This window comes from Lactuca sativa, chromosome 7, assembly GCF_002870075.4.
Source record: "Lactuca sativa cultivar Salinas chromosome 7, Lsat_Salinas_v11, whole genome shotgun sequence".
NCBI lineage: Eukaryota > Viridiplantae > Streptophyta > Magnoliopsida > Asterales > Asteraceae > Lactuca > Lactuca sativa.
Genome location: NC_056629.2, coordinates 181,361,909 through 181,389,060, shown reverse-complemented (window position 1 = coordinate 181,389,060; position 27,152 = coordinate 181,361,909). Strand labels below are relative to the sequence as shown.

Genomic DNA, 27,152 nt, shown 5'->3' with positions numbered 1-27,152 from the left:
ACTAATTTTAAATATAAACTATATTTAAAATAGGATAAGCATAACTTACTTACAAGGGGATTTTCGCTAGGAGTCGGGCTCTGAAGGGGCAGAACTCCGTCGCTGAATCTTTCTAAGAAAGATTCGTGCAGCGCTTATATCCACGCGTAAGTGGAGACGTACTTTACAACTTTCGTTTAGACTCCGTCGGTTAATTTTGACTTTATTTTTAAAGTTATATTTTTAACAGGCCGGGACAGGATTGGTCCGTTAAAATCTCAAAACTTCTTCATCCGATGTCCATTTTCGTCTCTCTTTTTATCGTTACGCTACTAATAACGAGATCTACGATTCTCGTTTAGGCTGTGTCGGCTAAAAACCGCTCAATCTAATACTCGAACTTCGAGTTGTACATCGCTAAGCCGAAACTTCGAAAAATCATAACTTCCTCATAAAAAGTCAGATTTGGGCGTTCTTTTTATGGACACTCTCAGGTTAACATATTCTACGACTTTCATTTAAATTACTAAGGCTAAAATATGCTCTATCATAAATTCACTATTTACGTCTTCGCGGTGTCGTGCTGGTTCCGTCACTAAACTTCGACGGGTCATAACTTCTTCGTTATAACTCGGATTTCGGCGCTCTTTATATGTGCGGATCCCTTGAGACATATTCTACAACTTGGTTAAGATTATTTATTCTAAATAATATTTTGTTGAAAAGTCGTTTTCGACCCCTATTATCTGTAACACCGTGAATTTCAAAATAATTTTTCACAATTTATAAAACATTTCTCATTAACTTTTCATCAAAACATTAAGTTTAAATCCCAATTCACATTATACAAAATCCCAAGATCAAATGTATATCGAAAATCCCAAGCGTGTGTACAGATCAAGCCGGCGCCTTCCCACGGTCATCGCTAGTACCTGAAACAACAACACTAACACTGTAAGCACAAAGCTTAGTGAGTTCCCCAAAATACCACAAACATAACACATATATTAGCCACTCGAGGCTATAACTCTATGGGTCCGTGCACGCAAGCTCTGTGAACCCTCAGGTTCTAACTCTGGGAACCTTCCGGTTCCAACTCTATAAACATGCAGAGCATAAATCACATAGACATCATGCAATACAACACATAGCATACACATACTCTGACACATAGCTATGATTACCTACTCAAGGTAAAGTATAGTGAGAAAACTCACCTCGCGTATCTCGATGAGTCACGAAACCTGGAAATCCCTCGTGCTCGATCCTCCGAGCTATAATCCTCCTATAACATCATATGTCTCTAATTAACACTTTTTAACACTAAGGTTGACTACCCCTAAGAAGTCAACACTGGTCAACTTTGGTCAACGGTCAACGGTCAACTTTGACCGGACTCGGCAAGTGCACTAGGGCGACTCGGCGAGTCTAGACGTTTTCACCAACTCTCTAGGATTCCCTTTTTGACACGTCGAGTATTCCCCTAACTCGATGAGTTCCACCTGGTAAGAATCGCGGGGCCACCCCGACTCAACTCGCCGAGTCTCAAGAACAACTCGGCAAGTTCCAGTTCGACTCTGTCCACCTGTCAACTTCTAACTCGCCCTGACTCACTGAGTCAACTCATAACTCGGCTGGACCACTCACTGAGTGGTCAAGGACAATCTTCATGCTACTCGCCGAGTCTGTTCTTCAGACTCGGCAAGTCCATGCCATGCACCAACTCAAACTTGCTTTTGAGGTCAGATCCGCTCCAACAACTCATAGATCTTGCCTTCCTAAGCTAATTCATCACGTAAAGTCCATAACTTGGTGTTCATAACACACCCCATGACTCATAAATGGTGTTTTGACCTTATGCACAAAGACCCCAATCCAAAACCCTCATAGATTCATAAAAAACATGGGCAAAGGGACACTCTGGACCTCCAAAGGTCCATATCTACAACTTAACTCACTCAAGGGACCAAGGAAGCACTAGATCTTATCACAAAAGGGCTCAATAAGCCCTAAATCAATATAAACCTCAACATAACAGAAATGGCTCGAAGATAATACCTAAATGTGATGTTCTGGACCTCAAACCTTTAGGAAATGGCTCCTCTTGCTTTCCCTTCGCTAATTCTTCCTTTCCCTTGCAAAATGATACCTCCAAGGTCAATAATGGCTTCCTACTTTGCTCCAAATGCTCACACTTGCTAGGGTTTCACTCAAGGGACTGGTGAGCACAAATGACGGCCTAAAGGCCCTTTAAATAGGTCCTAAACCCGAGAAATTAGGGTTTCATTAAACAGCACAGACTCACCGAGTCCATACCTTGGACTCGCCGAGTCCAGGCGCGAACCCGCGTCCAGAACCGCGATCCTACTCGGCGAGTCTGAGCTCCAACTCACCGAGTCCCCTCTCGAAACACAATAAACATAAACATAAAAGATACCTGGAAATCCGGGCTGTTACAACTCTCCCCCACTAGAACTAGACTTCGCCCTCGAAGTCTCGCTCTGAAAATAGCTTCGGATGCTGCTCACGCATCTCACGCTTCGGCTCCCAGGTCGTCTCTGATCCCTTCCGATGTTGCCACTGAACCAACAACAGAGGTACCTCCTTGTTCCTCAGAACCTTGATCTTCCGATCTCTGATGGCCACTGGTGTCTCGGCATAATTCAGGCTCGCATCCACCTGAATATCCTCTAATGGAACCACTGCCGACTCATCGGCTATACACTTCCTCAACTGCGACACATGAAAAGTGTCATGAATCTGCCCCAACTCTACTGGCAAATCCAAACGATAGGCTACCCGGCCTACCCTCGCGATCACACGAAATGGACCAATATACCGGGGCCCCAACTTGCCCCTCTTCCTGAATCGAATCACTCCTTTCCAAGGAGAGACCTTCAAGAGAACGAAGTCGCCGACCTGGAACTCAAGCTCGGACCGGCGTCTGTCTGCATAACTCTTCTATCGGCTCTGAGCGGTCAACAACCTCTGTCTGACCTGTTGAATCTGCTCTGTCGTCTGAAGCACGATCTCTGTACTGCCCATCACTCGCTGCCCAACCTGTCCCCAACAAATGGGGGTCCGACACCTCCTCCCATACAACAGCTCAAAGGGTGGCATACCAATGCTCGAATGATGGTTGTTGTTGTAGGAAAACTCTGCCAAGGGTAAATACGCATCCCAGCTACCCCCGAAATCCAACACACATGCCCGGAGCATGTCCTCAAGCGTCTGAATCGTCCGCTCACTCTGACCGTCTGTCTGGGGATGATATGCGGTACTAAAATGCAATCTAGTACCCAACTCCTCATGAAATTTCTTCCAGAATCTGGAAGTGAAACGCACATCACGGTCCGAAACAATCGAGATCAGAACCCCATGCCGAGATACCACTTCCCTCACATACACCTCCGCCAATTTCTCTGCTGAAGAACTCTCACTAATGGCAAGGAAGTGAGCGCTCTTCGTCAACCTGTCCACAATCACCCAAATTGCATCAACTCCTCTGGCAGTCCTCGGCAATTTGGTGATGAAATCCATAGTGATCTGTTCCCACTTCCACTCGGGAACCTCCAATGGCTGCAACTTGCCATGCGGCCTCTGGTGCTCGGCCTTAACCCTACGGCAGGTCAAGCACCTCTCAACAAACCATGCGACGTCCCTCTTCATACAGGGCCACTAATACTCCTTTCTCAAATCCAAATACATCTTAGTGGCCCCCGAATGGATCGAAAATTTTGACCGATGAGCCTCCTCCATCAAAGTGGTACGCGTTCCTCCCACAAACGGTACCCAGATACAACCCTGAAATGTCATAAGACCCCGAACATCAGTCACGAACTCTGAAACCAAACCAACAACCCGTTCCCTCTTCTGCACCTCAGGTTGCACAGCTTCGACCTGTGCCCCGCGAATGGCGTCCAATACCAGAGCTATCACGGTCAATCTCAAACATACATCCCGCAGTGGAGTGCTCTCCGCCCTGCGGCTCAACGCATCGGCTACCACATTCAGTGGCGAGTCTAGAAAGTAAAATCATGTGGTTCACTAAGTGGGTTCAGTAGACAATGAATATATATATATATATATATATATATATATATATATATATCCCATATAAAGCGGGAGAAGAAACGAGGTGGTAAAAACACCTCTTTGTTTTGCCTTTTTTCTTTTATCTATGTTTAACTTATTTTGAACTATTTTTATTGGATTATATCTTAAATGAATTGAATATTTGGCCATAAAATATAAAATGTGGTCTTTAAGAATCTTGATTTATACCTTTTTTTTTCAAAAACATAAAATTGATTTAAGGTAGTTCACTTTAAATATTTAAGATAGGTCACAATTTATATTTATCAATAAACTCTTATAAGGAAAAGAAAATTAGGTGGGTCAAGTGACCCACCTTCAATACACATAGACTCGCCCCTAACCACATTAGCCTTGCCTGGGTGGTACAAGATCTCACAATCATAATCCTTGACCACATCCAACCACCTTCTCTGTCGCATATTTAGGTTGGGCTGATCCATCAAATACTTCAAACTCTTATGGTCCGTGTATATCGTACACCGAACCCCATACAAGTAGTGACGCCAAATCTTGAGGGCGAACACCACTGCCCCAACTCTAGATCATGGGTGGGATATCTCGTCTCATGAGGCTTCAGTTGCCTCGATGCATAAGCTATCACATGCCCCCTCTGCATCAGCACCGCTCCCATTCCCAAAATCGATGCATCACAATATACCACAAAGTCTTCAATCCCTTCCGGGAGAGCTAATATCGGGGCTTCGCACAACCTTTGGCGAAGTGTCTCAAAGGAGGCCTGCTGCTCAGGACCCCATGAGAAAGCAACACCCTTCCGGGTCAATCTGGTGAGTGGCACTGCGATCTTGGAGAAATCCTTGATAAATCTCCGATAATACCCTGCCAACCCTAGGAAAATCCTGATCTCGGAGGGTGACTTCGGCACCTCCCAATCCATCACTGCCTTAACCTTGGTCGGATCGACCAATATCCCTTCCTGGTTAACGAGATGTCCTAAGAATTGAACCTCCCGCAACCAGAAATCACACTTGGAGAATTTGGCATAAAGCCTCTCCGATCTCAGAACTCCAAGAACCTCTCTCAGATGCTCCTCATGCTGCTCTCTAGATCTCGAATATACCAGAATGTCGTCGATAAACACAATCACCGACCGATCCAGCACCGGCCTACACACTCGGTTCATGAGATCCATGAACACTGCCGGGGCATTGGTGAGCCCAAAAGGCATCACCACAAACTCATAATGCCCATAACGCGTCATGAACGCTGTCTTCTAGACGTCCTCATCCCGCACCCTCACCTGATGATATCTCGATCTCAAATCGATCTTGGAAAACCAAGATGCTCCCTGCAACTGATCGAAAAAATCGTCGATCCTCGGCAACGGGTAACGGTTCTTGACTATCAACTTGTTCAACTCCCGGTAATCAATGCACATCCGGTGTGAACCATCCTTCTTCTTGACGAACAAGATAGGTGCTCCCCACGGTGAGCTGCTCGGCCGAATAAACCCCTTCCCCAGCAGCTCCTGAAGTTGTGAGGATAACTCTTGCATCTCTGGAGGTGCAAGGCGATAAGGCACCTTAGCGATAGGCGCGGCCCCCGGAACCAAATCGATACTAAACTCCACTTGCCTCACAGGAGGCACACCCGGCAATTCCTCGGGAAACACATCAGGGAAATCACGCACCACCGGAACCTCCTCAACTGAACTCGCCCTCTCGGAAGCCACCCGCGTATCCATCACATACGCCACAAAACCCTTACATCCCTGCTGCAGACACTGCCTCGCTCTAGCGGCCGAACAAAACGCTGATCCTAAACGTATACCCTCGCCGTATACCGAAGGAACTCACCCACTAGGGTCTCGTATGGTCACCAGCTGTCGCTCACAGTCGATAACCGCACTGAATCTGCTCAACCAATCCATGCCCACAATGACACAGACATCACCCATAGCAATAGAAACCAGATCAATCGGGAACTCAACACCGAATATCTCAACTACGCAACCTCGGAGAACCTCCGTGGCATATATCACCCTCTCATCAGCTATGGAAACTCTCAGAGGCCGACTCAACGCCTCACGACTAACACTGATATGCTGACTAAAAGCCAAAGATACAAAATACCGACTCGCACCCGAGTCAAATACCACCAAGGCAGGTACAAAATTCACAAGAAAAGTACCTACGCATAACATAACATAAGCATAATATCACAACATCAAAATAAATACATGAAAGAGTACATACCAGCCACGACATCGGGCACTGCACGGACCTCCTCCGCGGTCAGCTGAAAGGCTCTCCCTCGTGCCCTCGGCGCCTCGGCCTTCACTGGCCGACTCTCTGTAGCTTTGATGGCGGTAGGGGCAGATCCTTGAGGTGCTCCCTGAGATGACCCTTGCAACTGCGGACACTCTGCCTTCTGGTGTCCGGTCTGATTGCAGTGGAAGTACACTGCAAACCCCTTGGGGCAATCCTTGCCCATATGCCCCTCCTTGCCACATTTGTAGCAAGATCTCGCTCTACAGACTCCATCGTGACCCTTGCCACACTTCCCACAAGTGCGGCCCTTCTGGCTCCCTGGTTTGGGATCAGCGGGCTTGGCCCACTTGGCTGCCGGCTGAGACTGTGCCGGTCGCCGATCCCTCCCCTGAGACTCCGCCTCCTCCCTGGCCTGAGTCTCAAGCTCAATCTCCCTCTTCCGGGCATTTGCCTGAAGCTCAGCAAATGTCCGATACGAGGAGTTCGCAGCGAACTCCCGAATATCCCGCCTCAAAATACTCAAATAACAGCTCATATGTGCCTGCTCAGTGGACACGTGCTCAGGGCAGAACATCGCCCTCTCATGGAACATCCTCGTGATCGCTGTAACTGACTCAATACCCTGCTTGAGGGTCAAAAACTCTTGTGCCAAACGTTCCCTCTCCACCTGGGGAACGTACTCATCTCGGAACATGAAAGTGAACCTCTCCCAGGTCACTGCCGCAAGCTCAGCAGGCATATAATGCGCCGTCACAAACTTCCACCAGTCCTTCGCTCCCAAGCGAAGCTGGTTCAGCGCGAACCGGACCGTCAAATGCTCAAGAGATGAGCAAGTGAAGAAGCACCCCTCAATATCAGATATCCACCTCATCGCTGCCACCGGATCCTGGGTCCCATCAAACTCTGGTGGTTTGGTGTTGCTGAACTCCCGGAACAGCAACGCATCACCACCTTGCGGCCTCGCAACAACAATCGCTGCGGTAGCCGCTTCAACATCAGCCTCAGAAAGAGCGGCATAACGCTCGTCAAAAGTCTCGATCAGCGTGGTCTTTATAGACCCAAACATCTCCGGTATCTCTGCCCTGATGGCCGCAACCACCTCCTCATGGATGATCCGGCGGATCTCCTCATCGCTGGTACCACTGCTCTCAGGCATCAAGCGTGTCCTCACCATGATCTACCTCTGAAATACAACATACGATAAATTAGAACTCTTACGAGCATACTCACACTCGTCAACTCTTTCGTCCTTGATTCTTGGTATTCCAAAGATTCTTACATGGGCTGTACACCGCTCCGGTGCTTTCAGTAGTACGGGCCCAATACTACTGTCCACACCGTATCAGAATACACCCCAAGTCCTCCTCTTCGGATCCCAAATTCCAAGTACTCTATCATGCATAGACCTCCCTCTAATAGATCTCTTATAAGCCCCTCGCTGCTACCTACTCACTCTCAAGCATCTCATAGCAGCTCACCTCTTCCTAGGCTAAGGCATCACAAATCAGGCCACTCTAGTCCTAATAGGAATACCTAGCCTACTCTAGCATGCGAATACATCATATCAGTATCAATATCACATAACATAAGGGTATTTTGGGAAATCACTGTTCGGGCGCGGACTGATCGTACACACAACTCTGCTCTGCATTTTTAAAATCTTTTATTCCTTTTGAAAATACTTCTCAAATCCTCAGTTTGAGTTCAAATACGCCCGAATGTGTACTCGAATCCCTCAAACCAAGGCTCTGATACCAACTTGTAACACCGTGAATTTCAAAATAATTTTTCACAATTTATAAAAACATGTCTCATTAACTTTTCATAAAAACATTAAGTTTAAATCCCAATTCACATTATACAAAATCCCAAGATCAAATGTATATCGAAAATCCCATGCGTGTGTACAGATCAAGCCGGCGCCTTCCCACGGTCATCGTTAGTACCTGAAACAACAACACTAACACTGTAAGCACAAAGCTTAGTGAGTTCCCCAAAATACCACAAACATAACACATATATTAGCCACTCGAGGCTATAACTCTATGGGTCCGTGCACCCAAGCTCTGTGAACCCTCAGGTTCTAACTCTGGGAACCTTCCGGTTCCAACTCTATAAACATGCACAGCATAAATCACATAGACATCATGCAGTACAACACATAGCATACACATACTCTGACACATAGCTCTGATTACCTACTCAAGGTAAAGTATAGTGAGAAAACTCACCTCGCGTATCTCGATGACTCACGAAACCTGGAAATCCCTCGTGCTCGATCCTCCGAGCTATAATCCTCCTATAACATCATATGTCTCTAATTAACACTTTTTAACACTAAGGTTGACTACCCCTAAGAAGTCAACACTGGTCAACTTTGGTCAACGGTCAACGATCAACGGTCAACTTTGACCGGACTCGGCGAGTGCACTAGGGCGACTCGGCGAGTCTAGACGTTTTCACCAACTCTCTAGGATTCCCTTTTTGACACGTCGAGTATTCCCCTAACTCGACAAGTTCCACCTGTTAAGAATCGCGGGGCCACCCCGACTCAACTCGCCGAGTCTCAAGAACAACTCGGCGAGTTCCAGTTCGACTCAGTCCACCTGTCAACTTCTAACTCGCCCTGACTCACTGAGTCAACTCATAACTCGGCTGGACCACTCACTGAGTGGTCAAGGACAATCTTCATGCTACTCGCCGAGTCTGTTCTTCAGACTCGGCGAGTCCATGCCATGCACCAACTCAAACTTGCTTCTGAGGTCAGATCCGCTCCAACAACTCATAGATCTGGCCTTCCTAAGCTAATTCATCACGTAAAGTCCATAACTTGGTGCTCATAACACACCCCATGACTCATAAATGGTGTTTTGACCTTAAGCACAAAGACCCCAATCCAAAACCCTCATAGATTCATAAAAAACATGGGCAAAGGGACACTCTGGACCTCCAAAGGTCCATATCTACAACTTAACTCACTCAAGGGACCAAGGAAGCACTAGATCTTATCACAAAAGGGCTCAATAAGCCCTAAATCAATATAAACCTCAACATAACAGAAATGGCTCGAAGATAATACCTCAATGTGATGTTCTGGACCTCAAACCTTCAGGAAATGGCTCCTCTTGCTTTCCCTTAGCTAATTCTTCCTTTCCCTTGAAAAATGATACCTCCAAGGTCAATAATGGCTTCCTACTTTGCTCCAAACGCTCACACTTGCTAGGGTTTCACTCAAGGGACTAGTGAGCACAAATGACGGCCTAAAGGCCTTTTAAATAGGTCCCAAACCCGATAAATTAGGGTTTCATTAAACAGCGCAGACTCGCTGAGTCCATACCTTGGACTCGCCGAGTCCAGGCGCGAACCCGCGTCCAGAACCGCGATCCTACTCGGCAAGTCTGAGCTCCAACTCGCCGAGTCCCCTCTCAAAACACCAAAAACATAAACATAAAAGATACCTGGAAATCCGGGCTGTTACATTATCTCTAAATTGACTAGACCAGATCTATGGGCGTTACATCTTCATCCCCACCAATGGGGCCAAGAACCAGTCTCTATTTTCCGATCTCCAAGACGAGTCACACATGATGTTAAAGCAAACCCTTAAAGATACTATTACTTCTCTAGATCATCACTGTTTACTTCAGTTCCTACGCCGTTTTCGACAGTGATTTGGACAATCGTCAGTGATGGAGTTAAGAACTCTGTTTCCAACCCGTCAGGAGTGTTGGCAAGCTGGAGAGAAAGTTATTCGGCTCTCTGTTCGTGGGTCGGAGTCCATTGCCTGTCATATTATCGAGTTGTAGCTCTTAATATCACTGGTGGAGGTAATTCAGACTCTTACACTTGTAATGAATATTGTTTATTTCAACTGTATGGATTTTGAATAAGGAAATTTGTGTGGGTCGTAGTGCGAAATTAATAGGTAAGTTGTCAAATGTTGTCTCAAAGCTTTTAGAACTTCGAATCTTATCGCTCCCGTTTAATTAATTCCTGATGAAATTTGGGATATGAAGAAGATGGTAGTGATTATTCTCGAAGGGAACATGCTCAATTGGAATTTGAAATCCAATTTCAGAGATTTAGAAAACCTTAGGGTTTGTAACCTTGGATTTAATTAGATATCTGGAAAATACCCAATGTTTATCCAATTTGAAGAATCTCTAGGTGTTCAATCTTGCAGGAAATCATCTAAATGGTTCAATTCCACGGTTCTTCAACGAGTTTACCAATTTGTAGTAGAAGGAACATTTTTCATTATAACTCCCATTGATTTTGTTGTTGTGACGATTTTTTAAGGATGGTTTTGAATTGGATTGTTAGAGCATGACTTTTCTTCTTGAGACGAGCCTGGCCTCTGGTTGCTCTTACAAGACGGGCTTTACAGCTCCAAGCACTCTGACAGTAGGGACGACATTCAAACTTTGGGTCTAGCCACACATCTTGTTGAATATGTAAGCCTGTGAATTTGAAGAACAATGAAAAAGGGTTAATTCGATTTGTTTTTTTTATTAGGATTCATAGTCGTTTAGATGAGATTCCAAGCTCAGATTGCTCCGATGTTCAAGTGAAATATATTGGATTGAAATTATGTGAACAGTGATCATAATTACGAGAGAGAGAGAAAAAGAGAGAGAGAGAGAGAGAGAGAGAGAGAGAGAGGTGGGCCCCTTCTTAATTTATTAATTATTAAAATAAATATATTAGCGTTAGATTTAAAAAGAAATGAAAAATAATGAAAATAAATAACCTAAGGGTATTACAGTCATTTCACTATTCAGAGAGACCAAAAACGCAATGAAACTAACTCAAAGGTCTACCAATCCAAAAAAACTCATGGTTTGGACCAAAACCCCCAAAAATACATACCACATGGACCATTTTTGTAATTTTGTCTTTATTTTATCTACTATTTTCTAAACATTATATATATATATATATATATATATATATATATATATATATATATATATATATATATATATATATATATATATATATATATAATTTTTATTTTAATTGTTTCACATAATCATAATATTTGTATTTGTATTTTGAGTAAATTACACGAATGACCCTCATGGTTTATGGTAATTTGCACGCTTGATCCTTAACTTATTTTTTTAATTCGAAAGGTCTCTACTATTTGTTTTTGTTACGCATTTGGTCCCTACTATTAATTCTTTTTACGCTCTTGGTCCTTGTCTTACCAAAAAAGACTATTATTTAAATACATAAAACTGGTTGGGTGTGTTAGATAATGTAAGGGGGTAGGGTTGGAGGCGTGTTTATTTAAATAAATTAAAAAAATCAAGGGAAAAATAGTCTTTTTAAGCAAGACAGAGACCGAGCATGTAACAAAAACAAACAGTAAGAACCTTCCGAATTAAAAAATAAGTTAACTACCAAACGCACAAATTATCCTAAACCATAGGGACCATTTGTGTAATTTACTCTTGTATTTTTATTTTTTCTTTTGACATTTTTTAGTACACGTTTTTTTTTATGTTTTGTTTAGCTTTATGATTTTTAGACATTTATTTGTAATTTCTTAACATTTTGTTCGAATAATTTATTTTAATGTTTTTTTTTTTTTTTGACGTCTTGTTCATTTTCAAGTTGTGTATATGCACAAACATGAATGAATTTCGAAAAATCCAGATAAGTTTGGTTGGAATAAATTTGATTTTTTAAGAAAAATAATATTTTGTATATGCTATTCCGAAATTGGATTTTTTAAAATCTGAATAATCTAATTTTGCAAGAAACTGGTAAAAACAGTTTGGATTTAATCGAAATCGGATAGCCTATGTTTTATTTTCTATAAAAAATTACGGTTAAAAATGCTAACTTATTATAAAGAAAGCTATAGTACTTTGTAAAAAAAATAGATTTTTTTATAAAATAACTTTCCAAAGTTATAAGACCAGGAAACCGGAACTTGTCAAAAAAGTTATAATATTTTCAAAAAAAAATTCATTTTATTACTAAAAATTTTTATTTGAACAAAAAGTTCCGATTATTTAATTTTACATGATAATATGTTATTTTTGTTAAAAAGAAAAAAAGATTTTTTTTAGTCTGAGCCAAAATGAAATTATCAGAACTTTTATATTCAAACTTTTTTTGAGCTTAAAAGAAACTTTCCGAAAATGTTAAAACTTCTTTGACAATTTCTCACTATGTTTAACAAATTATACTTAAATAATAATAATAATGACACAGAAACTTCAAAAAGAGACATCTAGTTTCAAATCACTTATAATAATAACTAGGTATATAAAAAATTATTTTTAATAATATAATAATAAATAATAACATCTAGTTACATATGATTACATAAAAAATTATTTTACTTTTGGTATTTTATAGTTTTGATAAATTATATCGTTTAAACACGATATCAAAGAAAAAAAATATTTTTATTTAACAAGATACATATAATTTTTCAACGGAAAAGGCACTAATTTACAAGATGACAGTTTTCCGATAATTAAAACAAACAAGAAGGAACTAATCGACCCTTTCAAAAAAAAAAAAAAAAAAAAAAACGTGATGATCACAAACCAAATTAATAAAAAAACTGAAACGACATAATTTAGGAAAACGATTTTTGAATGGATATGAATATTAAATATAATCCAAAACAATTGCACCTTTTAAATATCCCCACCAGCTAATCCGCTATCAATGGTCTTCCATTCCTCGACCGTATGTAAGTCTGTCAAGTTTGACGTGTTTGTGAACGACGAAGACGATTTTTATTCCCAATCAACGCTTATTTATGCAACAAAGTTATATAATCTTATATTCTTATATCAGATTATACAACTAAAATCAGTATTTTTCTAATTTTGAATTAAAATATCACTGTATAAATTGATAAAACAAAATAACACTTTGCTGCATAGGCTAACCGTTATATGAGTACACATTTACCCGACTTCGTCGTTCAAAAACACCTCAAACTTGATTGACTTCGCTATGGCCTTTGATCCAAAGAAGATGGAAATGAATGGGAGAGACAAATAATGTAATTATAGATTGCATTGGTTGTACTTTTAATGTTTTGTACTTGCCTACTCAGTACTACACGTGTACTTCAATTTTGGTACTACACTCAATACTCAATGTAACGTACACAAAATTGACGATAATAATCTTACTTTAACTTTAAATCTATAACATGTTTTTTGTTTTTTTATGAATGCCAATATTTTGAATATTTAATTTAATAGCAAAATACTGTTAATATTTTATGGATCAAATCGAATACTTATATAGAGGTGCACAGAGAATTTGATTTGGTTTTTTAAACCGATTTAAGATCCGACTCGATTTGATTTTGGAGAGTTTGATATATAGAAACTGGTCTGGTTTTGAACTATATCATGGTTATATACCGAATTGGGAATATAGCCTTTAGACTGGAGGATGTAGTGTCATTTTTATCAAACTCCAACTCATTTTATCATGAGAGAGAGATAGATAGATAGATAGATTTGCACGGCCAGAATTAGCCGCATTCATCAAATCACATGGCATAAATCATGGAGAATTGGTGGTGTTCACTGTGGTAAAACATGCCATATAGGCCCCATCATATTTTTACCACACCTCATACCCTCTAGCTTTAGATCCAGTTTGACATAAATACGTTTTGCAATTTGGTTATCGTGTTGTAGATTTTAGAAAAATTTTGTTTATTTTTTCTCCAAAGAGTAATATAACCATTTTATAGTCGTTTTTATTTTCTAAAGTACTTTTTGCCCCAATTTGTTTGTTTAAATAGGTATTAGATGTGTTGGTTTAATCATACCATTTCAAAAATTCTCTCTATTTCTCAAAACAATATCGCTCACTACTCACTAGCTTCTTTACTTTATCTTTTGGATACGAATGTTGTCAATCACAATCTTTCGTTGGAGCTTCGCCAAAAAATTTAACGATTTTCAAAATTGCATCTACAACATGAATCCTGACGAATTTGCAGAATTACGGTGTGGGAAATGTCAAGCGATTCAAAGAAAGATTGATGTAAGAAATGTGATATCTTCTTTAAGAAAGATGGACATGATGAAATTTAACATGCAATATCACTACTCAAAAATTTGAAGGTTACCGACAAGCTATTACATCGATATTTAGTCGGAAACAAGGTTTACCGACATAGTTCCAACGAAGCTAGTTTGTGGGAAACAAGACCATGGGAAAGTGGGTACCGACAAAATTTCTAACAAACTTCCGACGAAATATTTTGTAAGAAAATTCCCACAAAGCCTCCTGACACAATATTTTCGAAGAAATTCTAACAGACATTATTTCCAACGGATTTCGATAATTCATTTCCAACAAGTATCCAACATATTAGTTTTCAAAAGTGTTTATTTTAGTTCATTTTTTGTCGTTTTGTTTTGGTAATAATGCAAATTATTTCAAAAAATTATATACATACACTTATTCTAGAATTTGTTTTCGCAAAAATTATACGATAACTAAAATATGAAATACAAATTCATCAAATATGCACTTTCAACCCCAATAATAGTTAACATATATAAAAACAATTTAATACAATTTCATCAAAAATGGTAACTACTATCAAATACTTTAACAAAATGATAACTACAACCCAAATATCTAATACTTCACCAAAATGATAACTAATATCCAATATTTCTCCCAAACAATTAGGTTTGTGTACTTTACTAACATGTTTAACCAAATGTTTACAACAACAAAACTCAATTTCAGAAGGGTTATCAACTTGTCTCATTAGTTGAGCCACTTTTTGTTCCATTTTTTCTAGTTTATGTTGCATCAAAATTCTTTCAATCTCTGTATTTTCAAGTTGATTTTGTAACTCCTTAACCTGAAAACAAACAATATACGTCAACATTTTTATCAATAATAGCAATATATAAAACATAGTAATAAATAAAAGTAAAAATAATAATAATCACATTATAGCAACATACTTTACTTTTCTACTAATATAGGTCTTGTACTTATTTTTTTATTCATAATAGCTACAAACTTTATTTTTAATCAAATAATAACAAGGAATTGTTTATTTAGGGAGTGTTTTAATTCATAATAGCAACATACTTCATTTTTCATTCATAACAGCAACATAATACTTCATGCAACTTTTTTTTTGGCTTATTGGGGACTATTTTAGGGACTATTTCCATAACTCGCATCATCTAAGTTTCATGATTATTTTGAAATAAATGTATTAGGGACTGTTTTTATGGCTCACAAATTGTTTCGTTATTGTAATGTAATTGCTTTATCTATAATATAGACAATCTATGTATTAAGTAAATATATCTCATGTTGAGACTCGCTAGTGTACGACGAACACCCCATGATTTCCGAGAATTCAATCCCATATATATAGTCATACATTAATGCTCCACGTATCTCTGTTTGGGTTTTCACCTACGGTTCAGCATCATTCGATCGGGTGATCACGCAAATCATCCGCATACTTCTCAAGCAAGGATGATATGTACGCATCTTACAAGAAAAAAAACAACATAATTGTTATTGTACTGAAAGTTGTGTTAAAAAACCCCAAAAATGATAAAGATATCTTATATATGCTTCCCTTGCTCTCTCTTAGTACAAAACTACTTTCCCTCATTCTCTCTAGCAAAATATTTCTTCTGTGAAGCTTTATCTAGATGAGTATACAAGAGCAACTCAAAAAATGATGGTAGTTGGCCCAACTTTATTGTCTACAAGTATAAATGATATATTTTTTGTTATTTACATGTATAAATGATGTATTTTTTTTAAACTAAAAACCTATTACTGAAGTTCATTAATTTGAATACTCACTAGTCTAATTCGGTGTTCATCATACCCAATACTGTCAATGTATGTCTCAATATGTTCCTACCACTATCAGTGGTATTGCGATTACTCTTCCCGCTCGGACACTTTTGTAGCTAAGCATCTGTGTTCCATTCCTTTATGGAGTAATATATGTATAATAATATAAAAAGGAATAAACAATAACAAAGATGTATTAACCCGCTTACCCGACACAAATTCTTCCACCTCCGAGATTGCATCCCACAGTGTACGAAATTCTGCATGATGTCAAAGTTATTCGTATCCTCTAAGATATCATGTTCGTTAGCTATGGCCATCCTCGTTGGTCTTTTCATATGCTCACTCATGGTATCTCTATATTGTTCCCGAATGAAAAACTGAAAGTTTGTCTTTATTTTCTCATCCTATGTTGGATAGCATTCATAAAGTGCCTCTAAAAATAAAAAGATATAAGTTAAAATTTTTAATTTAAAATGAATAATGACAAAATAAAAAAAATAATTAATCCATGTTTAAATTGACAATTCAGTAGTTAATATGTTACCTTGAAATTCCCCCAAATTGATTCGATTACTTTCTTTGGGGATTTCTTTGATACTTATCAAATGACCATTTATATATTGATCTATTTGTCGGCTAATCACCCGGTGCACAAAACCTATCCCAAACATATGATATATTTGGTTTTGTTTAAGTCGAGATTTAAAAAAAACATGAAATAAAGATATTTTTTAACGGAAGACTTTTATATTTTATTTAAAATACTTAAAAAATGAGAAACCACCAAAGGATGACTTAACATGATCATGCGAGATAATATAAAAACAACAATAAGTGGATTTATCGGTTACAACCTATGAAGCCTTTGAATCCTCTCGGAAGGTTGAACATTAGTGAAGATACAAAGAACAAAAATGAGAGTTCCTCTATAAATATAATCCACCCACGGGATTCCAACACCTTATGAATGCTAGTACACTCTTGCAAGACACAAAACTCTTAAGCTTAAAAATCAAATACAAATTTGATGTTTCATAGAGTAAATTTGTGTGCACTTTTTCTTTCTAACCCTTTAGAGAGAAGAAAGAGTATATGCGTGTTTAAATTTGTCCAAACTCTGAAATGTTGAGAAAAAAAAAGGCTTTTTTTTATCAATAGTGTCCATCTAGAAGTCATCCAATTCAATTATGAACCTTGAAGTATTCAAGAACATGAATTGGAAAAAAAAAATAAAAGGCAAACAAGCCTCACTCGACCTCCCTTGGAGGTGGTTGGACAAAATTAAGAGGAATACGAGTGTCTTCCGCTCCAAGTGGGTCCTACACACACACACTCTCTCTCTCTCTCTTATCTTTTATAAATGTTAACATTTATACTTTATAAAATATAAACTCCTTTTATTTAGAAATAACTTTTATAAATAATATTTACATCGATCATTTATTTTAACCTTTAGATTATATAAATAAAAGTTACACTAACTATTTAAATCATTTAACCTTTTAAATGATATAAATACCACACTACAATTAATATGTACCATATGAAACAAGATACAATATTATTTTTCTCAAAATAATAGATGCAAGAGCTATAACATTTTATTATGAATCAAATTTGCTAGATAAAATGATCAATTGGTGTCTACTTGTTATTGGTATGAACCTATAGGATCATATGTTATCGGTAACATCATTTTATGATCATTCTTGAGCATATAAAACAAACAATCTCCCACGTGCGCAAGATGGCTGGTCACCCTCGGTACTCTAGTACCTTAATAGTCATGGCCTCACCTTTATTATTTCACTTTTCTGAACCCTTTTCTACCCAATATAGTAAAATCATGATAAATTACATAATTAAAATCATATCATGTTATTTCATCTAACATTGGTAACTAGAAAATAGATAATAAGAACAAATAGCAGGTAATTATCTAAATATTTTATATCTATGTTTATGATGAATGTAACTATGCACTCTTTTGTTAAAAATGGATGACTTGAGATTAGAGCAGATCTTCACCTAACACCTTGTCTTTTCTTTTTTAAATACCTAGATATAATTATCACTAACTCATAGTCTTTTCTTTATAATTTTTGCGACTATAATACCAATAGTCTAAATTCCTCAATAATCCCAATGAATATTGGTCTATAGCTAATAAGGAATAACCAGATAATATCATATTAGAGGTAAGGTTTATTTGGTATACAAAGTATACTATTTTGAAATCCTACTTTAAACACCTCACTAGATCTATCCTAGACATTACTCTCGTAGGTAGATCAATCAGTATTATAACATGTAATCACCGATAAATCTGGTTTATTGGTTCATAATGACAATAATGAACTTAAACATAAGTTATAGTTAAAGCATAACAGGTGTTACTTAACTTACAGAGTTTCCTGATAAAATTTCGGAAAGTGCACACACAAAACTCCAACCAAAAATCTCCTTTTCACCGGGATCCTAGATACTCTAGAGCCCCGCTAAAATACTGAAGGATCCTAGATACTTAACTCTTAAGTTCACAAGCAACCTAACTAGACCTATGTTTTCTATATTGATAGAAATAAACTATGCACATCAAGAACCCTAAAGAAACTTTATAATAATCGAAATAAACATAAACTTAATGTTTACATACATTTTGATTATAATAGTAAATAACAAAACAAAATTCCCTCTTGTAAACCTTGGAAAGCAAGCACCAAAAGTTAGTGCCTCTAATGATTTGTACCCAAAACCATATAAACCTTAGAATGATGAGGATAGAGAGGGGTGAGAAAGAAATTTCGTTCCTAAGCCTTATGATAAAGTTGTATACCAATTTTTTTCGTCTTGGGGTCCTATCCATAGTTTAGGTAACTTGCAGGCAAAGCAAGATTTGAATTAATTAAATAATAGACTTAATCTTAATTCAAATCTTTTACTTATCTACATCCAAGAGGCTTCCAAAAACACTAGAAGAGCCTCCAAAACCACCCACCCTTGGATGGTTCTTGAATTGCCTTCTTTTGTTCAACTATTGAAGCACTATAATTCACCACTTGCACCTTTAATTAATTCCAATTAATCCCAAATTAATTCATGATTAATTCTGATTAATAATTAATTCTAATTGATTTCTTATTAATTTATTAACCATATAAATTAACAAATCAATTATTTAACTATTGATATATTTTTAAATTATTAATCACATAACAAATTAACAGATAAATTATTTTTTTCCAATTAATATATTAATCACATAATAAATAAACAAATCATTTATCTCTCTCTCCTAATATCGTTTTAAGTTATTTTTGGTTATTAGGGAAACCCAAAAAGGAATTTGCTTCTATCTAAAAGTTTATACCAATTTAGTTATGAGCTTAGACACCTTAATCCAATAGTCTACCACTTTGACAAGTCTTTAACTACAATTACAACTATAACTAAACAGCAAAGAGTGCTTTCCAAAGCCACTGACGAACTCTGATCTAATCAGACATCGACCCTAAGATAAGTGATTAACTATTCCTTTATTATACAAGATACTATATATACATGTGCATGGATTAGAATCAATCTCATATTTCTCGATTTCCTGGTTTATGACGATTAAATTTAGACTACTAATTGAACACATCAATTTAGTTCGGGCTCGACCAAGCAATTCAAACGTCGACAACAAATCATCAAGGGGCCTAAAGATATCTCGTTTCCTATTAGGGCAAAAGGAACGAATAAACTTCGACTTATAAGCTTGTATCGTTTACTCACCAAATCATGTATGCCACTACATTTTATGACATCATGTTACTGATGCGCTTTCGCAGTACCAATGCACAACCAACTTGTAAATTACAACTCACATATCTCAATTTTAAGAAAAAAAGATATTATCGTCTCACAATTACTCATGATAGAATCCATGAAGTAATTCTCTGAGCGTGGGTTGATCAAATACTTAAAATCCTTATTTTTCTAAGTACTCATGAACATTGTAGCAATCTTATTGCAATGTCTAATCCTCATAGACAATCTACAATTCAGTTCATGATAATCTTAATTCACAACTTACTTCCAAAAGTATGAGCGATTGTGGAATTCTAATATTCAAATCATTCGGGAAGTAAAACATGCAAAGTTTCGAGTAATAACCTAACCACTTGAACTAAACATCATCCATGCCATGTTATGAACATGCATACTATGCTTCTCTATGGTCCTTCATTTGTGAACAGATAAATTTGACATTATTCCAATGATGCTCATTTCATAATTCCAAATTCTTATTACAATCCAAGATATGATGGATTCCAACTTAACATACATTAATCTCATGTGATATCATGATTCCAAAGTCTCAAAGACTAAGTCTCTAATATTATAGAATATCCCATTGGAACTTTATTACTAGAAACAATTCCATGGTAATGAAAGTTCTAATTCAAGGAACACTCCTTGAATAATTCTCTTGCATTAAAGTTTCTAACTCAGACTTTTCAACCATCTCACGTTATAAAACATTTTCATATCCATGTATGACCATCAATTCAGATCAAGAATCATCTCATTCTAGAATCATGTCATTATGGTCCGTCCAAATTAATACTGTACTTTTAATTGTCCACAAACAACCAGTCTTTTGGTATAGCCTTAAAATGTTTCTTGATAGTTATTTAACAACTTTAGTCACACAAATTGTAACCCTTTTCTCATATTGCTCTGAGCATTTGAAAAATTAGAATAAGTAAATATTATAGCATATGTAATCGATCCTATATCCGAAGCATACGGGAGTTGACTCATTATATCTATATAAGGATCTAATATTTGTTCAATCTGTTGCTATAATATTTCCATATATGGAATTTCCTATGTTAAACCATTTCAACACGATATTCATATACGTCGATGACTAAGTTCTATTAAACTATACAATCTAAAATTTAGATTTGAAACGAAATATGGGTGCCCTCTACCTTAAGTCTACTATAGAGAAATAATTCCCAAACTTTGCAATTTGCAAATTGGAAACATTTTTCCCTACGAATAGTATTGTCAAAATGCAATACTAGCATAACAATTATGCTCCCACTAGTTTCGACATGTACCCGAAAATCAATTGGACTTCTAGAAATCAGTACTCTTGACATTGTTATAGAAGTACATATTTCTATTACACGATGCTTCGATAAGTCTCCAACTAGACTCCTTAAGCTTATAAACCATAATTGGATAGCATATGTGTGAGTTTAACTCATTTTAGAACTTATAAATATATGTCTTGAAATTTTAAACATATCGTTGCCACTCCTCACAATTTGAAATATTAAGAGGTATGTCGTAACCATATTGTGAATCTGAGAATGCAATTGACACAACCAATGTCCATATTAATCTTTATTAGATCTTTAAAATCTATCAGCCAAAGTATTCCCTCAGAATCATTCTCAGGAATTAGAGTGAAACCATTGCCACATAGATTTTATAGTATATACATTCCCATCCATGTGAATCTATAATTTCCAACCTACAATCATAAGACAAGGTTTAGGACAAAACCAAATTCAATTTTATCTTTCTTTCATGGAATGAACTTTGCTATTCTAAATTTATCGCCCTCTGGTAGCTTAATGGCCTACCAATGCTTCCATGTTGTAAGTAAGCCACCCATATTGATAAATGCACTTTCACTGACCAACGCGCTTTGTTTTTGTAGTTAAATGAAAGACATAGAACTCATAAGTATTGCCAACTCACATAGAAGTGCACTGAAATAAAAAAGTGACAACCAAACACGATAGGTTATCAACCTCAAGTCGCGTGCTAGTAATAACTAAAGGGTTTATTGTCAGTTGACTCTTGAAATTCTCAAGATCAATACAACTCCCACTAACTTCTTGACATATGAGTTTTCTCTCAAGGAACATTCATTGATGAGCTAAAACAAATATTTAAAAGTTTGTGTGGATTACCAACAAGAAAAACCTCATAGAATGGGTCTCAATTTATCTTTTGTTTCTCGATTGACGAAAACATCACAACTCCAATTCTAAATGTGCTAGAGTAAGAAAACATTATTACTCCACATATTTCGAGGTGTTTTCAACCTTCTTAGTTTGAAATGAGTTTCAAGATATGATTCATTATTACTAGAGCATGGCTCTACAACTTGATTTTGAATGAAGTATGAATCATCTCTTGATCGAGCTATTCCCAACAATATCTAATTCCTCTTCTTAGTCATACAATTGCACTAAGATGTTCTATGAGTATTAGTTGTTATATAAATCCATAATTACTAAGATGATCATAAAACATGATATTAAAGTACTCTCCTTTCCTCTCAGATTGGAGAAACTTTTATCTTTCTGCTTAATTGATTCTTCTTATTCGTTCAACTGCTATTTAAATATTTTAAAAGTTTTAGAATTCTGCTTAATCTTATAAACACAACATATTTATTAAAGCATCAGTAAATCATGATGAATAGAGTTATCATCCTTTGTGGTGGATCTAAATAGTCCATATCAACATGAACTAGATACATTAGTCTTTCACTTGCCTCATATAACTATGTGTCATGCCCCCCCCAACCAAACGGCGAAAATGTCTGGGGGATTGGGTGACTTCATCCTTGTAGTATCATCACAGAGTATATAATTAAAACTTAATATTATCATCATCACACATGTAATATTACAACTATTATTTGTTTACATCGAGTATAGTATTACAATATTACATGCAAAATATCCAGAATATGATGAAAATAAAACATAACAAAATGTCCAAGTATTCTTGCTAACCGACCTGCTCAACGATTTTCTGAGAATATAGGTTAATTTAAAAGCTCAACATATATAATGTGAGTTCATAAGCATGTTTAAGAAAAATGTTTTGTATTACTTTGTAAACACCAGAAAATCTGATATTTTCTTAAAGACGTTTTGAAATGTTTGTGTCTGATCTTGTATTAATGCATGTGTGTTAATGTTTGCAAGAATATAAAGAGAATGAACCCCAGACAACCCGATGTTGTCTGCGTAAGAGAATGATGGAATCTCAACACTCGAGGTTGAGTACCAGCGCATATAGGTTACCATGTTATTCACAAAAAATGGTTTCCTATAAATTTTATAATGTTAATTCCTATAAGTGAGTCATTATAACCATACTTGATAATGACAAATTCCCCTGTCATGACGTCTATTAGACGCCGGCTTGTTTAAGGTACGGTTTGTCACCCTAGACTCGCCTAGTCTAACTGTAGCGAACAACTCAGGTGTGGGGCGTCACCCCTATATAGATCTATACACAAACTCACACACTCTCTCTGGGAGACTCTGGTTATAACTACAGGCTACGTTTGTACACTCATTTGGTGCCAAACGAAACATCTCTATCTTAGATGGAGACTTTGGAACCTCCCATTTCATCACGGCCTCCACTTTGGCCGGGTCAACCAAAATACCGTTCTGGTTGACAAGTTGCCCAAGAAACTGCATCTCGCGTAACCAGAACTCGCACTTGGAGAACTTGGTATACAGGCTCTCCCTCCTCAGGATATCCAACACCTCTCACAAGTGCTCCTCATGCTGCTCATTTGTCTTGGAGTAAACCAAGATGTCATCAATAAAGATGATTACAGACCGGTCCAACATCGTTCTACATACGCGGTTCATGAGGTCTATGAATGCAGCAGGAGCATTGATGAGCCCAAAGGGCATCACCACGAACTCGCAGTAGCCATAGCGAGTTCGGAAACAGTCTTCTATATATCCTTATCTCTGACTTGCATCTAGTGGTAGCCTAAATGTAAATCTATCTTGGAAAACCAAGATGCTCCCTGTAGCTGGACGAATAGGTCGTCAATCCTCGGGAGTGGGTAACGGTTCTTCACTGTTACGTTGTTTAGCTCCTGATAGTCTATACACATCTGATGTGACCCGTCCTTCTTATTCACAAGCAGGATCGAGGCTCCCTAGGGTGAATTGCTCGGTCTAATGAATCCTTTTTCTAACAGCTCCTGCAGTTGTGTAGATAACTCCTGCATCTCGGGAGGAGCCAACCGATATGATGCCTTAGCTATCGGAACCGCACCAGGGACTAGGTAGATTCGGAATTCCACCTGTTTCTCCGGAGATATCCCAGGCAGCTCCTCTGGAAATACGTCTGGGTACTCTCGCACCATTGGCACATCACTCACAGTCACCTTACCCGTCTCATGGGTATCCATAACGTAGGTGACATATCCTGGGCAACCCTGCTGAAAGTAGCGCCTAGCCCTTGTTGCCAAACATAAAACTAGTTTGCGATGCAGCCTCTCACCCTGAATCACTAGCTCTCCCCTACTTAGGGTCCTGACACGTACCAACTGTTGTGCATAGTCGATCACCGCCCCATTAGGTCTCAGCCAATTCATGTCGATGATAACCTTGTTCCCATGCAACGAAATGGGAACCAAGTCCACTAGGTATCACTTGTTATACAGCCTCAAAACGCAATCTATAAAAACCTCAGATGTCGGGACAGATCGGTCGTCAGCAATATCGACCTCTAAAGGGCAATCTAACATGTCCGAAGACTCAGAAAACCTCTTGCTAAGAGCAAGAGAGACAAGTGATCGGGTAGCCCCCGAATCAAAAAACACCTATACTAGGATGCCATTCACATGGAACGATCCTAAATAAACACATAAACATAGCACATAAATATTATAACCGACATGTAATAAAAGTTAGGGAGAAGAAAATGTACTCGTCACCACATCCGATGCAGCATGCGCCTCTTCGGCGGTCAGCTGGAAGGCTCGGCTCCTCACCACTGGAGCCTCTATCTTGCACTATCGGCCATTTGTGACCTGCAGGGTCGGTGGAGCTGGCGCCACCACTGGTACTCCTGATGTTAGTCGAGGGCAGTTGGCCTTTTTATAGCCCTTTTGATTGCAATGAAAGCAAATCTAGTCTGAAATCTAGAGGGTAGGGGTAGGGGCAGTACAATCCCTACCAAAGTGTGCAAGCTTTCCGCACTTATAGCAGCCCGATGATCCCATTCTACAAACTCCCTCATGAGTCTTGCCACATTTCCCACAGCGACTCCTACCCTGTTAGCCCTTCGACCTAGTGTCGGATCCCTTGGGTTTCTTCCCCGAAACCCCAGTAACCTGCCCAACCTTCGTCGTCCTCTTCCGGATGTGCTCTATATCAATCTCCCTCTCTCTCTCTCTCCCTTGCCCTAGCTATCATGTCCTCCAAGGTCGGGCATGCCGAGTAGCTAACATATTTCCTGATGTCAGCTCTCAACATGTCATAGTATCGGGTCTTTCGCATCTCTTCGTCCCCTACGTACTGACGCACCAATAAGGCTCTCTCCCTAGACTTGGCGATAATCTCCACCACTGACTCAGTCGTCTGTCTTATGTCAAGAAATTCCTTGGCCAGCTACTGAATCTCCACAGGTGACGCGAACTCAGCCCTAAACCTGGTCACAAAATCTGACCAAGTCATAGCCTTAATAGTTGGGGCTCCCAATGAATCACTGACCGCCTCCCACCAATCCCGAGCTCGGTCTCTCAAACAACCTGTAGCATACCGGACCTTCGAACCCTTAGGGCAGAAGCTCGTCAACTATGCAAACTCGATATATGCAATCCACCTCCTGGCAATAATGGGGTCCTTCACCGCGTGGAAGTCTATCACACTACATCCCCTGTAACATTCGGATTCCCAGGTATTCTATGTTGTTAATTATTTTTGGGTTTGAGAGAGAGACTCGACGAGTTGGCGCTTAGACCCGTCAAGTAGGATCGCGATCTGTTGACCGAATTAATGAACGGACTCGACGAGTCGGAAGGGGTGGACTCGACGAGTCCGCGCTGTGAGTTGAAACGCTAAATCCTCAAACTTGTACCCTATTTAAAGGACCTTATGGCCCTTAGTAGCAGCTACCTTCTTCCTAGAGAGCACCATAGCATCTGTGAGCCTTAAGAGAGTGAGAGAAGAGCCATTGTTCACCATTTCTTGTGTGTTTTAACAAGAAGGAAGGAGTTAGAACAAGCTAAGCGGGTTGAGGAGCTTGGATCCACTCTTATTTGATCAGAGGAAGTTGTTGGAGGTAACAATTTGTGCCATTCTTGTGTTTATAATGATTCTAGTGGAATCTAGGGTTTTCTTTATGCCTCTTTTAGTTTGAATCTGGAGTACGTGAGGTCCCAAGGAGAAATGGTTCATAGATCTGGACCTTAAGAGGTCCAGAGAGTCCTTACCCCTCTGCTTTATGCCATACCTTTTGAGTTATGAGCCTAGAAGGCCATTTTAGAGGTTATTTCACCAAAAGAAGCTTTGGGTGCGTTGCATGTGTACCAAGATTCGACCTTTACGTGATTATCATGCTTGGGAAGGTCAGATCTATAGATTAGAGAAGCAGATTTGAACTTAGAAGGTCATTTGAGTATGAACATGGAAGCAACTCGCCGAGTTCATAAGTGGACTCGACGAGTCAAGTCGAGGTTGCCCCGCGATTCGTGACAGGTGGAACCCGTCGAGTGCAAGGATGACTCGACGAGCCAAGAGAGGCTAGAAGGATTCAGAGGACCTGCATGGACTCGCTGAGTCGTCCATGTACACTCGACGAGTCGGGTCAAAGTTTGACCGTTGACTTTCGTTGACCTTAGGGTTCTGGTCAAGACTGATTCAAGAGAGTTCAGAAAAGGGTAGAATAGACTTCTACCCAATCTTTAGAAATGAGACTATGAGAGAATATTAACTGGGAATGTTATTTGAATGATAGGAGGAGGTAGGTCGGGACGTTGAGCACAAGAGTTTATTCGACTTCATTGAGGTGAGTCTTCTCACTATATTGTACCTAGAAGGGTACCTATGTGTGACCGGAAGGTCTTGTATGCTATGAGATGTATGTGATATATGCGGTTATGTGATATGTATGTTATGTATGATAAGGACCGGAAGGTCAAGATGATATGGACCGGAAGGTCAGAAG

General features: G+C 38.6%; 1 protein-coding gene across 9 annotated transcripts; it reads right to left on the bottom strand.

Moving 5' to 3' along the window:
- Window positions 1-86: 86 nt before the first annotated feature.
- LOC111914311 (uncharacterized) lies at window positions 87-13,327 on the bottom strand. Of its 9 annotated transcripts, none has more exons than XM_052765359.1 (10): window positions 13,245-13,308; window positions 12,962-13,026; window positions 9,764-10,765; window positions 9,385-9,460; window positions 8,537-8,604; window positions 6,291-7,488; window positions 2,417-6,225; window positions 2,038-2,113; window positions 1,197-1,264; window positions 87-911 (listed from the first exon to the last, which is right to left on the bottom strand). In XM_052765359.1, exons 6-7 carry the CDS (start codon window positions 7,477-7,479, stop codon window positions 5,888-5,890), a joined length of 1,527 nt encoding a protein of 508 aa, XP_052621319.1. In that variant the 5' UTR covers window positions 7,480-7,488; window positions 8,537-8,604; window positions 9,385-9,460; window positions 9,764-10,765; window positions 12,962-13,026; window positions 13,245-13,308; the 3' UTR covers window positions 87-911; window positions 1,197-1,264; window positions 2,038-2,113; window positions 2,417-5,887. The 9 variants fall into 9 exon arrangements, 8 of the variants coding, with proteins under 8 accessions (XP_052621319.1, XP_052621320.1, XP_052621322.1 ...); XM_052765360.1 differs by having other exon boundaries at window positions 13,223-13,294; XM_052765362.1 differs by lacking the exon at window positions 12,962-13,026 and having other exon boundaries at window positions 13,245-13,327.
- Window positions 13,328-27,152: the final 13,825 nt, after the last annotated feature.

Excerpts from the sequence above, each read along its gene's own strand:
- LOC111914311 (XM_052765362.1), bottom strand. The coding sequence starts at position 7,479 with ATGGTGAGGACACGCTTGATGCCTGAGAGCAGTGGTACCAGCGATGAG. Across the intron at positions 6,226-6,290 it reads AGTGCCCGATGTCGTGGCTG|GTACTTTTCTTGTGAATTTT; the intron begins GTATGTACTCTT and ends TGTTATGCGTAG.